The sequence below is a fragment of the Eptatretus burgeri genome, chromosome 6 (assembly GCF_056783735.1).
Source record: "Eptatretus burgeri isolate ZD-2024b chromosome 6, Ebu_testis_v1, whole genome shotgun sequence".
NCBI lineage: Eukaryota > Metazoa > Chordata > Myxini > Myxiniformes > Myxinidae > Eptatretus > Eptatretus burgeri.
This window is the reverse complement of record NC_140966.1, coordinates 41396335-41412436: the sequence shown is the minus strand read 5'-3', so window position 1 is coordinate 41412436 and position 16102 is coordinate 41396335. Positions and strand designations below refer to the sequence as shown.

The following is a 16102-nucleotide window of genomic DNA, read 5'->3' as shown; positions in this document are numbered from 1 at the left end:
CTTCCTCTTCATCAATTCTTACCCTCTTCGTTCTATTCACTCAATCTTTATTCAATCCTTATTTATAAATTTTGTCCACGCACCTCATCCACCTCATCATTCACTACCCCTTTCACTCCTAATCTCGTCGGGCCAATGAGAGTAAGAAAGGGGAAGGAACCTGTTCTAAAGTCAGCCAATTAAAGGAAATTCACCCCACCTCCTTAAATCTACCTCCTCCTAACCCCTCAATTGTTATCCCCTCTCCTTACCCCTGCCATCTTGCCCCTCATCCTACCTCCGCTCTTGGCACCTCTTCACTGTCTTCTGCTTCAGTATCAGCTCCTCCTTTGTTGTTCCAAAGTGTGTGGTGTTCTAACATCTGTGGGCTCCATTCTAACCTAACAGATATCTCACTCTCTTAATCAGTGCACTCATCACCACAAACATGCTCCTTCCTTCCTCTCAGCACACCACCCCCCCCCATTCCCAACCCCTCAAATATTGTACCTCCCCCTGTCTGCGCCATTATTCACCATACCTCTACCAAGCCTTCGCCTCTCCCAACCTCTCCCATCGCCCTCCTGCACCTTGGCCGTGCCTACTCACATCGTCTCCCCTCCTTCTCAAGGCGTCCATCTCAACCCTCCCTCTCAAAGCAATCTTCACACTTTTCCCCCTCCAAGCTTCCCTCTCACCCTTCTCAAAAACTCCCCCCTAACCCTTCTCTCTCAACTCTCCCCTCTCACCCTTCTCCCTCCAATCTTCAACCTTACTCCCCATTCTCAAAGCTGCCCCCCCTCACATCCACAAAGGTGCCTCCTTCCACACACTCTTTCTTGCATCTCATCACGACACCCTCACCGATCTACAGCTGCCCTCAGCCCCCTCTCTTATTACTCCCCGCTGTTCCTCAACCCATCACCACCGAGCCTTTTCTCCTCCTCATCCAGCCCTCTCCCTAAGATCTTATGCAATCCCCCACACACTTTCAATAACTCTCCTTAGTCCCCCCCCCTTGTCCCTTGTCATACCCTCCCCCATCCCCTCCCCTGCACCCTAAATCTCCTCCCCTCCCTCTTCCTTAACAGTGTGGACCTCAAACCACTCAGAACGCTCAAACCTGACAGATCTTTCCATACAGGTTGCCACTGAAAAACCAGACATAATCTGCTTAACAGAAACTTTCCTCCTTCAAGACGTCTCCAACTCCCAAGTGTCTCTCCCTGGTTACTCCATCCTCCGCTATGACAGATCTGAACCTCGCCCTGGTGGAGGAGTTGCTCTCTTCATCAAAGACTCTATTCCTCACTCACCATGTACTGCCCTCTCTCCCAACACCCCCAGGAATATCTCTGACTACGGCTTCCCCTCTACTCCCACCATGTTTATATGTGTGTTGTACTGTCCACCAAACAGTGATGACTCCATTTACATCTCACTCTCTGAAAACATGAACCAACTTCTATCCTCTCATCCCAACTCACTCTTCCTCATATGTGGTGACTTCAATTGTCATCATGCCAGTCAGCTGGGTGTGGTATCTCTCTCACCTGTCATGGCTCTTCAGAAAAAGACTTCTATGACTCATTGGGACTGACTCAATCTGTCAACTTCCTGAACAGGATCTCAACCAATGGTACTCCATCTCTTCTGGATCTGATTTTGACCAATTTCCTTGAAAATATCTGCTGTTCTTCCTCTGCTCCAATTGGTTCATCGAGCACATGCTTGTCAAAGTGGGCATCTCTCTTCTAGACTGGTCTCCCATCTCTACTTCCTCCGACATCAACTCCTCCTGGGAATTCCTTCAAAGAAACTTGCTCTCTCTCATGGACAGATTTATCCTATCTCGTCTTCAGTTGTCTTACCCTTCCTCCCACCCATGGTACACTGAAGCTTGTAGAAAGGCAGGTGACCTGAAACAACTTGCCTTTGCCTCATGGAAGGCTAATCCAACTTAAGGGAATCTCAGTTCCTTCCACAAAGCTCGTAACAAGTGTGTGTCAACCGTCAGGAGAGCCAGAAAACATTCTTTCGAATCTCAAGTCTGAACTCTCAAACCTGTCTCCCTCCTCCAAACCCTGATGGCATCTAGTTAAGTCTGTTTCTGGTGTATGTTCCCCCTCCATCCCCTCCCTTACCTCAAATGACCGCACAGCTGATACCGCACATGAAAAGGCTGAATGCCAAAATTCCGTGTTTCCTTCTAAATCTTGTGTCCCAAACTCAACGCTTTCTGTACCCACCTTACCCAGTCACACCCAACTGTCCCAGAACTCTGTGTCATTTTCTTCTAACAAAATGGAGAGCTTGCTGTCAAACCTCGACTCAGATTCTGCAACCGGTCCAGACGGCATCAGCCCATATGTCCTAAAAACCTGTTCTGCTGCTCTTGTTCACCCTCTCTCTGTTCGTCTCACCCTCTCATTGGCTCAAGGTAATTTGCCATCTGCTTGAATATCAGCAAACATTACCACTCTGCATTAAAAAAAGTGCAAAAACAGATCCCTGCAACTACAGACCAATCAGCCTTTTCCCAACCATCAGCAAGATTATGGAATCCATCTCCTCTTCAGACATTAAATCCTTCCTCTTCTCCAATGGCTTGATTTCTTATCATCAATTTGGACTCAGACCAGGTCACTCCAGCCTGGATATGCTGTTTCTGCCCTCCCAACAATGGATGGAGGTACTCAATGCCAGACATGAAATCAGAGCCACATCCCGAGACATATTGCACGCCTTCGATATGGTCTGGCACCCTGCCCTGCTCACCAAACTCCCTTCCTATGGTATCCAAGGCCATCTCTTATGGCTCACTTATGCATCACTTATGGCTCGCAAACTTCCTCTCCTGTCACAGCCAACGTGTGGTTCTAAATGGAGTTCTTTCATCCCCTCTTCCTGTCCAGGCTGGAGTTGCTCAAGGTAGTGTTTTGGGCCCTGTTCTTTTTCTGCTTTTCATCAATGATCTCTCTGACTCTCTGGAAAATCCTCTTTGTCTCTTTGCTGATGACTCCACCCTCTGCTGTACCATCTGTCATCTCTTAGAGTGGCAAGCAGCAGCTTCTTCATTTTTTGCAGATCTGGATAAAATCACAAGCTGGTCCAATATGTGGAACATGTCTTTCAATCCTGACAAATCTCACACTCTCACTATGTCTCTTCGAAAGGACCATTTACAAAACCCCCCCATCCACTTTTTCAACAATCCTCTTGAAGAAGTCCTTTCATTCAAGCTTCTGGGTCTCACTATCTGCCATGATCTTTCCTGGGAAAGCCACATTTCCAAGCTGGCCTCCTCGACTGGGCATTCACCATCATGCAAAGTCCTTCCTTGGCACACCTGAGCTACAAAGCCTTTGTCCACAGCCTGATGGAGTACTACTCTCCCCTCTTGGCTGGTGCTCCCGCCACTCACCTTTCTCGGCTTCACGCTGTGGAAACCATGGCATTTAGGATCATTGGTATCTCCCGTGATGAGGCTGAGTCTTTGGGTCTCTCACTCTCTCGCCATAGGCAGGTCGATGGTCTTTCTGTCCTCCCCCATCTCCTCTCTGGCCTCGTCCCCCCCTTTCCTCTGTTTGAGATATGTCCTCCCCATATTTCCGCAGGGCACTCAAGGTCTGCCAGCAACCCCCTTCTCGTAAAACTACCAAAATCAAGAATCACTGCTCACCTTCACTCTTACATTCTTCTGTTTTTTCACCCCTTTGGAACAAATTGCCATACTCTCTTCAATCCCATTCTTCCCTCCAGATCTTCAAAACATCTGTTCACCACCACCTCTTGTCTTCCCCCATCCAAAACCACAATATTTTCTACCCCCGTTAATCCATCCCAGACCCACCTCCTTCAAATTCCCTGCTTTCCTTCCTGAAAGTCCCTGTCGTGTAAGGACCTGAGAGTCCCTGTTGTGTCCATCTTGTTTACCCTGTGTACCCCGCCCAATCCCTTTCCCTTCCACAGATCTCCTCATGTCCTTGTTTCCGGATTTTCCTTCCCCATCCCATCCCTCTTGTCTCCTACTCCCCTTGTTGTACATTCTGTGCGTTTTCTCTCATACGAGCCTCGACAGTGTATTAAAAAAATAAAAATTCAAAACATCAATTGAAATGTTTGGAAAAATCCCTCAAACTCTAATTGTCATCCCATCAGCATGTCTATTACCAGTCTCTGCCCTACTTGTTACCCCCCCCCCCACCTCGCCTCCCGGGCTGCTCTCACGGAGATCCCGTGGTTGCGGTCGCCACTTCCCCAATCGGCCATGCACTCGGCATGGGCTGTCGAGTGCTCTCCCTGGGGTCTCCTTCCCTAATGTTCCCAGTGCCCCCATCCTCCTAGCAATGCTCATGGGAGATACCATGTGAATTTGCCTTTCTTCCTCCTCCCTTTATGTAGGGCTTGCAGGGGATCCATCATTAAAAAAAAGTTTTATATAACGACTAATGCTCATAATGGAGGTGCCACTCACATACAGATGGCCATACTGACGAAACAAACACTAAACACAGAGCAGCACGACTCACTTTCAATTGTCCCTCCAACCTGTTGGCCAGCTCTGCTTGATCGGCATGAACAGCCTCAATTTTACCTCTATAGCTCCAGCCTAACTGACATGCTTTGAAGCATGGCCATCATGACCTCCATTTGCCGTGCAATGTCTGGCTCTGGCGACGACACTGGCCTGCTACTCCCTGATGCTACTTCATTTGTGGGGTACTGGGCTAACCAGGGGAGAGTCGATTGGGCTGCAGACATTAAGAGATGACCCCACCATGCCAGTGGACATTGGACCTTCCATTTCCATTTCCACTCGGGTTGCGGTCCAGTGCATGCCCCACTGGTTCGAGCTGCCTTGATTTGAATTTTGGTGCCATTGCAATTTAATTCGTTAAATTTTGGTGCCAAAATTGCGTGCTCAGCAATTTTGCTTTGAAGGATTTCCTCACTCCTCAGGTTCAAATCCCACTCAAATAACACCAATGTTGCAGCCGACGGGTCGGTCTGGTGGCGGGTCGGTTTGAATCTCGGGGAACCATGTCAAAGTGGCCACAACGGCCAACTGAATCAGTCGCCTTGGGCCGGACCACAGGTCTATCCACCACATTACCGCATTGAATGGGACAACTGAGACAGTTAATGCGTTCTGCTGATCGGCACATTGCGCCTGATTTGAATTAACGACCAAGTGGAGCCAGTGAGCACACAGCACGGTCTTGCGGTGAGTGTTAACCACTCATTCCAGATTAGTCCATTAGCAGATGTGCCAATTCCAATGGCGATCACAACCATCAAATTCACCCCGAGACCAAGTGGATTTAAAATTGAACTATGGTACACAGAAGCGGGAATACTGAGAAGCAAATGGCAATGAATAGTAATAAAGACACGTTAACCCACTACTGAATAGACGCGCCTGCAAAACCAACGACAAACGGGAGAGTCCTGAAGTATCTGTGCCTTAATGGGCCCAGTCCTACCATGTGAGATCGACGGATCAGAATCGGACAAGACAACAAATTACCCAAGCTTTGCTGGTGGGACACGGTAGGACCTAGATGAGCAGCAACCCATTCACATCCTTGCTGCAGGAAAAACCTATCTCCATGCCACAGCCCAATGCGAGAGAAAACTGGACATTGCTGGCTGGGTGGGGCGTCACACAGCACGACAGCTTTTGCAGACTCCACACGGTTAACTCAGAGATTTGTTCCGGGTATCTGCTCTATCCTCCCTCTCTGTGCACACGAAGATTCGCCCCCATTCGCCACGATGATGCACTTTGCCCCTCCCCTCTCAGTCACTATTGGCCCATGCACGAGTCTGTGGTTCCATTCCCCAACCTCACCTAACAGGGATGATGGTGTTCGGTGTGGCCACCCAAACTTGTGCCTAAAAGCCTGGCATTATCCCCAAAAAGGACATAAAAGACAGAATGGGTTTGAAAGGATGGTGGTTTTTAAATAGGAAGGGTGGACACATAATAGGAAGGGTGGACGACGACATCTGTCTATACAGAAAACGACGCATTTCCAATATCATGACTACATCAACTCACACTTATTCTATTACGTTCACGATGGGAAATAACTAAACTATTCTCTATGCAATGTTAGCCTCTAGAAGTCATTTCCACAACACGATATTAGAAATAGTAGGGAGAAAAATGTGCATCTCACAGTCTTGGCATCTATTATGGAGAAGCTGCTGCTACCTTGTACCTACCTCAATTCAAGTACTGCCCTTTGCAGGTTATTCCCCACAACACTATGACATAAAAGTCAAATGTTTTAACAGTCAGTGAAGTGAACATAATCTATTTATTGGCTTATTTTGAAACCCTTCTCCTTGACAACGAAGGAATTTAAGGATTGCAAGAGTCAGAATGATGGAGAATCTATGTTGACCAAAAGCATTAAATTGTTTTTGAATTTGAGAATATGATCGTGTCAACCTCTCGTTCCACTGAAAAGTGTTACTTCTATGGAAAGCAACGTTGGAGGATTCAGCCGCCTGTTTGTTTATGGACCTCGACCTCATGTCACATGATAGGAGCTCTCACTGACATGGTTATATATAGGGATTTGTAAGTGCGTTAATCATCCCTCATGCCCACTCCCGAGCTCAGACAGCAACAAGCAGCTATGTGCTTTCAAACCTTGCCAGTGTCCACACTTCAAGTACGAGTTGTAAGCCCAGGACCTTGTGCTTTCTGTAACTGTGATGTACATAGCCTGGTACAACAGCACTGCAAGCAACTTGGTTGGCACCAGCCTGTATTTTCTTCCACCGAAATGCAATTAGGATCCCAGCTGACTCCATCGCTTCAATGGTGATTTCTGTACCACCGGGAATGAAAGGTCAGTCAGACGGATAGTCGATGTCGTTTATAAACTTGTCTGTGCAGCCAAACGATTTAGGCAACCGCTGCACCGAATGCTCTTAATGCCAATGACTTCTCATCCATTCTCAATGCTCTGCCAAACATTGTATTCATTATGACTGAAATAACTTGTGCACACTCAAGTAGTGTATCCAACAAACACATTTTTAGCGAATTCTGAATATCACTATTGACTTGAATGGTCACGTGAAAATGGTCAAAAACAAAGATATGATGATGCCACTGTTGTGCTTACGTAAATACATGATAAGTTACCAATATAACTTAATAGGTCAAAAAACAACCTCTTAAACAAGATAAAATGGTTGTCAAGACTAAGGAAATGGTTAGAAAATGTTTGATGTGACAGAATCATCTGCAGAAATGTGAGATAAAGATGTCATCATCATTACGTTTCCCCCTGTAATTCACATGACAAGTTCAAGGCATTAAATAGTCCAGGGGCCAGACCTGATTTCTGATTGTAGAAGGTACTTTGTCAGATAAAAAATTGTCTTTGCTGTCAGGTATTTTGCCAATATGGGTAGACTAATGAAAGGGTGGATGTAGATTCTGAAAATGGTGCAAGTCTTGTTTATTGACAAATGAAGTCTCTTCATGCATGTTGTCCCACACATAGACATTCGTGTAAAATATGTATAAATATTTTGCGTAAACAAAAGCAGGATGAAGATTATATGCATATTTCCTTCATGGATTCATATTCACAAATCAATTTAACAATAAAATTGTTGAGGATATGCAACAGATTGATAAACGAGTGTCTTAATTTAAAGAGCAATGACAAGAAATGTACCTTAGAGTCATTAAAAAAAAATGTTCAGAATAACAAAAAAGAAATAAATCTATGTATACATAGAAATACAGATTTTGAAAAAGAAGGCAAAGAAAAAGCAAGCCATGGAAACACTGAATATTGACACAAATATTCAGTGAGTTTGCAATTATTGGTCAATCGAGAGATGTAGATGTGAGAATTCTTCTAAAATAATGGTTAGCTCTAGTACCTCTCACACTTTTCAATTTGGATGGCACAATTAAAAAGACTCAAAATGACAAAGTTCTTGCAAGATCATGCACTCCCAGACCTCCAGGAATCCACCGAATCAACAATTTGAGTGATAGACTTGATGATGCTCCTTCGAATGGTATGCAGATACCACATCCTGTAAGACATTTGGAGAACTGTCTGATCAGTTGTTGAGCAGAATCCTTGGAATTAAATGCAAGTCCATTGCTGTAGTTGGTGACAACTATTCTAATGAAGAATCAATCAAGTCAGGTGAAAATGCAAGAAATCTGAAATCCGTCACGCTTGATACGCCCTTCCAAAACAACGGCTGAAGATGATGTTGAATGCAAGCAACAAGGCAAATGCGGCAAACTTTCTCATGGAGGACTGGAGTGCAAAATGTGAAGACACGCTTTTGTCAGGTTGTGAACTCCACCTGTTGGGTGGATTCCATAACATGTAGATAGCAGTCAGTCATTCGGGGGATACCATCATGATGTCCCCGAGCTGTCAGCTAACCACAAAGTAGCTGATTCTCGCATGTTCCTACATATTGCACATGCGAAGAAAACCTTGAGCATTGACAGAGTTGTTTTGTGAAGCTTGGATTGAGACGGAGCACGCACGTGCCCGAGATATTGCTTATTGACTGGTATGAAGGAACTGTACTTGAAAACTGGCACTGGTCAGAACAAGAGGTTTGTGCTCAAGCACACCATCACAGCAGAACAAGGTGAAGACATGGCACATATATTGCCATCCATTTACTCATTTAGCGGCTGTGACTCGGCATCAGCATTTAGTGGAATGGGAAAAGAAAAGCTGTAACAGACCATCCACAATTGATGGATGAACTCAAAGGTCTTGGAAAAGATGCAACAAAGATTGCCCCTGCGACTGAAGTGGCACGTTTCTTTGGTGTCCATGATGTATGCTGGACGAGATGAAGTATCTTTGCATGCAGTTCGCTATGACTTGTTCGCAAAGAAAAACAAGACAAGAGAAAAACTACCTCCCACAATGAATTCTTTCAAGCAACATATAAAGTGTGCCAACTACCAGGCATACATCTTGTCAAATGCTGCTGTTCGGTATCTATCAGCATCTCCTGTCAACAATGGACGGGTACTGGATGAGAATGGTCACCTTCTTCTGAAGTTGATGACTCTCCCACCAGCTCCTGAAGACCTTCTGACATTTTCCAAGGGCGGATGCAAGAGCGACTGCAGTTACAGAAGATACAAATTCCGGATGACAGCGACTCTGATTGCATGTCTGTCTGACAGTGAAGTGTGCAGCAACAGTGTTATACACCTCAGACACCGATTCCGATAAATAGTTATGACACTTCGATTATTTAGATTGTACCTGAAAGCCTTTGTGACTGTGATTAAGAGGCAAAGTGTGGAATATTTAATAACAAGCAAGAAAGACCAGTTCTGAAAAAACAAAAGATCACACATATGTATTATCAGAGGAATGATGCTCACCGAGTTTGCAGAAGAGGTACTTATAGCATGAACTTTCATGATCCATCTGTAAAGTCATAGCAAGATACAGCAGATGCATTGAGGTGAGTGAAAATACTATTGTTATTTGTTCATGATGTATTCATTGTCGTTTGTATCGTAGTTGCTTAAAAAACATTGTAATTTTATTTTTTATATGTATGACAATTTTACCACTTATTTGCATCCTGTACTAACTCCATCATGCTGATGTACAGGAGTATTGTTGAAACATTATGTGATACAATATGCCGACACGTCGATTCAGATCATGGTTAATCCGGAGGAATAGATCAACAGATCCAATGATGTTGATCACTTTTTAAAAATCAGTCGAGGCTATTTCAATGTTGGAATCCACTTTCATCACAAAAATATTGAATTTGAACTGAATTTCATATTTAAAATGACAGCGTGCTTTCAATGCTGTTCCACAGACAATGCTTATTTCACATTCAAAAACAAAAACAAATCTTCTTGATATATATGAATTCTGAGTTTGCTTCATAAATTAAGCTTCAGTGAATGACACATTAGATTGAAACCCCTCAAATTAGAATGTTAAAGTGAACAAAATGAACAGAAATCAGTATGTATTCAATAGCACACGACATCTCTGTTTGAAAAAGTGCAAATGGCAAAGGTCAAGTTTCATCGAGAATAAAAGAAAATTGCACCACTTCCAGAATTTACATCCACCCTGGTGAACATACCCCCGCATATGTACCTAACGTCGAGTTGCAATGGAGATTTTCTAGCCAACCAAGTGGGATAATTCCTTAACTTGGCCACTTTTTGCAGTTTGGCCCCATACTAAAAGACATTTCTGTGATTGTTATAGGATTCAGGGACATGACCAGCACTGTTGCTTCTCTCAAAGCCATCTGGGAGACGAGGATCAAGAAACAGAAGGAAAAGCAGAAGAAAGAAAAGGAACGAGTTGAACAAAGTGCCATTGAAAAGTAATCCGTTTTGGTGGACCATGTTGCCATGGTGTAATGCTCAAGTTATGCAGGAAATGTGGCATTTTGACAAAGCACAAACTTTCGTTTTTAGCTTATTAAAGGTGCTTTGCACATTGTAAAATGTAAGTAACGTATATATATATATATATATATATATATATATATATATATATATATATATATATATATATATATATATATATATATATATATATATATATATATATATATATATATATATATATATATATATATATATATATATATCAGTTTGAAAGTTGAACGGAGTGGTTTACTGGTTGCACATTGAGTAGTTTCCGTGATGCCTTTGCAGTAGTATCAACCTAACAAGTAAAACTCGTTCATTGAACATCTAACCCCCACGCATTCTTGAGGAAAAGGACATGGCAAGCCTCTTTTAAACTGTTGCTTTGCGCTTTGCACTAAACAAACAGTGGGGCAATCATATTTGTCTGAATGCTGAATTCCGTAGTCACTCTGCCCTCAGAGCATTAGATGGCATGGATGCTGAACCTCACAGTCACTTTGCCCTCAGGGCATGAGACAGCATAATTATTTTGTCCAAATACTGCAAAACGGAAGGTTTATTAAAGTGCTAAGAAAGAGATTTGTGTTCTGCAGTGTTCAATGATGCAATTCAGCTGAAATAAAATAAGGGTTGTAAAGACTGTAGTAAAACACAAACAAACTTTTTTTGGAAATTTACCACCATTGATACACTGTCTATTACACCACCTTATTTAACACGTTAATTAGTTCTCAGTGCCTGTTGTTTGTGTCCTTTATGACATTTCTAAAAAGAGTAAGTTTGCTGTTTTGGTTGATTTTCAATTTAGTTTGACTGCTAAACAGGCAGACAGACTCAGAAATTATGTTAATCTTCTGTGCACATGCACAGTTGGGATGAGATTTTGCACATTTTGCCAATTTTAGAGCCAAGTACTGGTAAACTGCAGGTTTATGTTCCGATTCATGTTCTGAATTGTGTTCCACAGTGTTCAAAATATAGAATTCAGTTGAAGTTAAGTAGTCCCTTGATCAGAGAGTAGTGGCTATAGACAGATAGACAGTCAGATGAAGTGAACCAATTGCTTAACGTTGCTTTTCGCTTCTCGCAGGGAAATGATATTCGAGTAACCAGTGTTGTGGTTTCTCAATTGCAAATGGAGTGGTTTCCATATTCTGTGAAGTGATTTTCAGGATACAAGTTGAGCAATTTCAATGTTACAAGTATATTGGTTTTCAGGTTGTGAGAGGATACTTCTAGGTTGTGAGTGGATTGGTTTTCAGGTTGAGAGTACAGTGCTTTTCAGGTTGCAGTTGTTTTCAGGATGAGAGTGGATTATGTTCCTGGATGCGAGTGGAGTGGTTTCCAGGTTGCGAGTGGAGTGGTTTCCAGGTTGCGAGTGGAGTGGTTTTCAATTTGTGCTTCGAGTGGGTTTCAGGATGCGAGCGGATTATTTTCAAGGATGTGAGTGGAGTGATTTCCAGGTTGCGAGTGGAGTGGTTTCCAGGACGCAAATGGAGTGGTTTTCAGGTTGTGAATGAAGTGATTTCCGGGATGCGAATGGAGTGGTTTTCAGGTTGCGAGTGGATTGGTTTCCAGGTTGCGAGTGGAGTGGTATGCACGTTTGACTGATTCCGATGTGCGAAGAAAGATTACACAGGAGTCTGGACGTCTCATTCTACGGGTCATTAACGAGGAGTGGAGGGTAAGTTATTCACCTCATCCCGACATCAATATAATACTTTCAACCATTAATTTATAGGCAACCTAGATCCTAATCTGAATAGTCATCTCACAATTAAAAAAACAAGTAACACTGCACAACAAACTCAACTGATATAGTCTTTTACTTGATCAGGCATTGCCTGGAGCTCTTACAGATTCACCTGGCCTTGATGAGGTGTACATCAGACAGACAGCAGTCTCCACTCTGCCAACTTTTATTGGTCTCTTCCAGCGCCTCTCCATCCTCGATCTTTCCAGAAATCGCATCACATCACTGCCCCCTCACATTGGTGAGGACCAGTAATTTACCCAATCTGATAACAGAGCAAGCCAACCCAACCTACACCGAGAGGAAATGTAGAATACAATGTTTTATGGGGGCATAACTGAACCCAGAGTCTTTTGTCCAGGTAAATTTATCATAATACTGAATGCATTTTTTTTGTCAGTCTTTGTCTGATTGTGGATTGGGAAAGTTATATCGGGGCAGAAATTAAGAAAGTATTTTGAAAAAGAATAAAGAACACACCTCACACAATGAAATGGGGAAGAGTTTTCATTTACAGAAATGTCTTATCAGTTAGACAACTTGTTTGATCATAGATAAAATGAATGCTATCATTTCAAGTAGTGTTGATTGTTGTCTGATCGATGATGAGAAAATGCATCAGACAAAGTCAATACAAAGTCAACTACTATAGTCATCCACTTGCTGAGATAGATTCTATAAAATTTATTTTGTTTAACTTCTAGCAATATTGTGTTTTAATGCAATTTAATTGACTAATTGGAATAAAACTATTTTTCTTCAGTATATCTTCAGGCAAAATTAAATAATTATTATATGAATAACGTACATATCATCAAATCGAATGAATAACGTACAAATTTGTGTTGCCTTATTTGAATGCCTGGTGTTGGCTTAATGGTGAGGGTGGCATGACTTGGATCCTAAGGTCCTGAGTTCAAATCCCGCTCAGCTGTTGAATTAATACCAGGTGGGGTTAACTCGGCCTGTCATCCTTCCGAGGTTGGCAAAATGAGTGCCAGCATGCTGGTATACTGTGTCGGAGTGGTGATCCGTCCAGGATTGTGCCCAATAGCCAAGGAGACTGCTTCGGCAGCACCAACGCTCTGCACAGAGTATGGTCCCAATCTCCTCTCTCCTCCTTATTTGACTGACTGCAAATTAATTATTTATTCAAAATCGCAGTGCCCTCGTGATCTGGTTCTATGTCAAGTTACAGTTAAGGCTCAATGGTGAGGTTTTGTGCAACTGGATGGTCCAGAAGTAGTGCAACTCCGCACGTGCATCTGAGCTGTTTGGTCTACCTTCGATTCATGACCTGACTATAAAACGATTGGATTGATTTCATACAGGCAGGGTGCTGTATGAATAAGTGTGCCAACTGTTGGACAGACTTAAACTTGGGGGCCCATCTACCCAGCTTTAGTTTGTTCTGGTGGTCGTTACTGGTCCCAGGGTGTGTTTTGATGAAGAGTAGGTGAGTTATCGCTGGCACCCGAGCCAAATTCCAAAAAAAATTCCCTGATTCTCTCACCAACCTGCTGTTTGAAAACAGGAAAGACTCAATGATGGCAGGCTTGGTGGATATGCCAAAAAGAACAGTGGAGGCGACATGAGTTGAGGGAGACTACTATCCTAACATGGAAGAAATAGGCTGTTGTTGATGATGGTGGTGGTGGTCATGATGGTGATGGTGGGGTTGTTTTTTTATTACACATGAAAGGTTTAAGATGACAAATAGATCTATTAAATCTCAGGTTTTGAGGCTTGACTTTCCACTGCAAAACTTGGTCAGGTTCATTATAAAAAAGATATTTTTTTGTTATACTTGTGTTATATGTCATTTAATAGGTCAACTTGTTGAGCTGAAACAACTCGACCTCAGCTTTAACTGCCTAAGCAGTCTTCCGAGTGAGTTGGGCCAACTTAAGAATTTGGAAAGAATGGACCTATCGTCCAACAACAGTCTTTCCACCCTCCCTTACCAGGTACCAAGGAGGCTTTTCATTTAAAGTTAACTTTTTCTCAGTGTGGCATATCTTTGTTGGACAATGTACCTTTTTCATTAAAACATGACCTAAAGAAACGGCTGACCTCGTATCCTTAGCTCTCAGTTCTACAATCAGTCATTCAATTTCATGTATCGTATTTCACTGCCATGCTTCTAAATCAAAATGGTGTGTCTTCCCCCCCCCCTCCCCCTCTCCCCAACAGCTTGGTAAGTTACGAATGCTGGAATTTCTGGACCTGTCCTCCAATCGGTTTCAATCAATTCCTGTTGCGGCACTGCGGATGGTTAACTTGCAGTGGTTTGATGTCTCTGACAATCATCTTCAGGAGCTTCCACAAGACATTGATAGGTCAGCAATCAGCATCCTGTACCATGTAGCTTCTTGTCAGCATTACAATGTGATTAAACATATACTGAGTCTCTATCACATCAGTTTTAAAATGTGAGCAAGAACAGCTGCAATCGGTGTGCATGAAAATACAATTATTCAGCTTCAATTCTGAAGAATATTCATATAAATAATATGGCTTGCTTTAACTAAAAAAAAAAAAAACCTTTCTACAGTTATCCAACCCACACAAAACTCCTGCCACTCTCAATTGTAAACCACCAGGAGGTATTTCTCCGACAACATCAGGAGGCAAAATAACCTAGTCTTCCTATTACCAGCAAAAAAGTCTTCAAAATAAACCAGCAAATTTTGGTCTTGCCTTTATTTGAATACTATAACACTTATGCCGTGTCTGTACAAGCATTTTGGCATCATGCATGCAATGTGTTAGCACATAACCACTTTCTGCTGTGCGCAGTCTTTGGTAGCGAATGCATATTTGACTGAGATTTCATTAATAATTTGGACCACTGGTTGCATAATTTACTGAAGCATGGCTGTGCCCTTGATTCAATGCCCCTGCACATTATACTAGCATTTTTATTGTATTTAACCAGGGTGTTGGAAACAATCACCTACTCATTCCAAAATAGATTTGGGATCTTGAACATCCACCAGCTAATGGACTGAACATTCCATTCAATGGATTGCACACTCAATGATGGCCTGCAGAGCACTAATCAAATTTGAACTGCCCTTGATTGATGTAAACCTTAAAACAGTTACGTTAACCTGAGAATACGTCACATGTACACCGATGTATTGCATCCACTGAATCATTCATTACCAAGTAATACGTGGATAGCATAATGACATCTGTCTCAAGGTTATTTTCTGGTAAATGGATATACAGTCTCCATGGAGTTCAGACTCGTTCCACTACAGACATCACATGGCATGAAATAGTGACCAGGCATATGGCTCAACCAAACCTCGTCTTTATAGATACATATGATATATCCCTGCCTGGCATTTTAGGCTGCAGAGCCTCGATTCATTGCTGCTTCAGAGGAACCCACTGCGCTATCTTCCTCTTGCTCTCTGCCACATGCCTCACCTACGGGCAGTGGTGGTCAGTGCCAGGTCATTACAGCAAGTGCCAACTGACCTCTACAGCATCCCTGGCCTCAAGTATGTACTTCGAAGCAGCACTGTTTTCGCAACCTTCATTAAATTCATGGACCAATGTGCATTTGTTTGTGTGTTTGGGTGTGTGTTTGTTTGTTTGTCATGTTACTCACCTTACAGTTCTAGGTCGATAACATCCAGACTTGATACATAGGATCAGTATGATCCCAATTAGTGTATAAGGTGTTTTTTATTTGCTGGTGGTCTTGAGGGTGGGAGGAAGGGGTGAGGCAAAGGTGGCGTTAGGGGCATGCGACCCAACCAATGCAATTGCATGGGGCCCCGAGAGAACAAGGGCCCCCCAAACGACCGATCGTGGTTCACAATCTTTTGAGATGGTCCCCTGATGGTTGAGGATGGGGTCTCACTTTGCCAACAAAACATATCAACTTGTAAGTGGTGATAAACACAGAATAA

The 16102-nt window shown here is 43.0% G+C and overlaps 1 protein-coding gene across 4 annotated transcripts in view; it reads left to right on the top strand.

The window, feature by feature from the left end:
* Positions 1-6590: 6590 nt before the first annotated feature.
* LOC147024620 (leucine-rich repeat-containing protein 2-like) overlaps positions 6591-16102 on the top strand; it is a 77281-nt gene continuing 67769 nt past the window's right edge. For 2 of the 4 annotated variants that reach the window (XM_085884689.1, XM_085884688.1), the window contains exons 1-7: positions 6591-6845; positions 10251-10371; positions 12002-12107; positions 12261-12417; positions 14007-14143; positions 14370-14515; positions 15536-15688. In XM_085884689.1, coding sequence (XP_085740815.1) covers positions 6815-6845; positions 10251-10371; positions 12002-12107; positions 12261-12417; positions 14007-14143; positions 14370-14515; positions 15536-15688 — 851 coding nt within the window. In that variant the 5' untranslated portion in view covers positions 6591-6814. The remainder of the gene's footprint in view (positions 6846-10250; positions 10372-12001; positions 12108-12260; positions 12418-14006; positions 14144-14369; positions 14516-15535; positions 15689-16102) is intronic. The other 2 variants (XM_085884691.1, XM_085884690.1) reach the window with 2 other exon arrangements.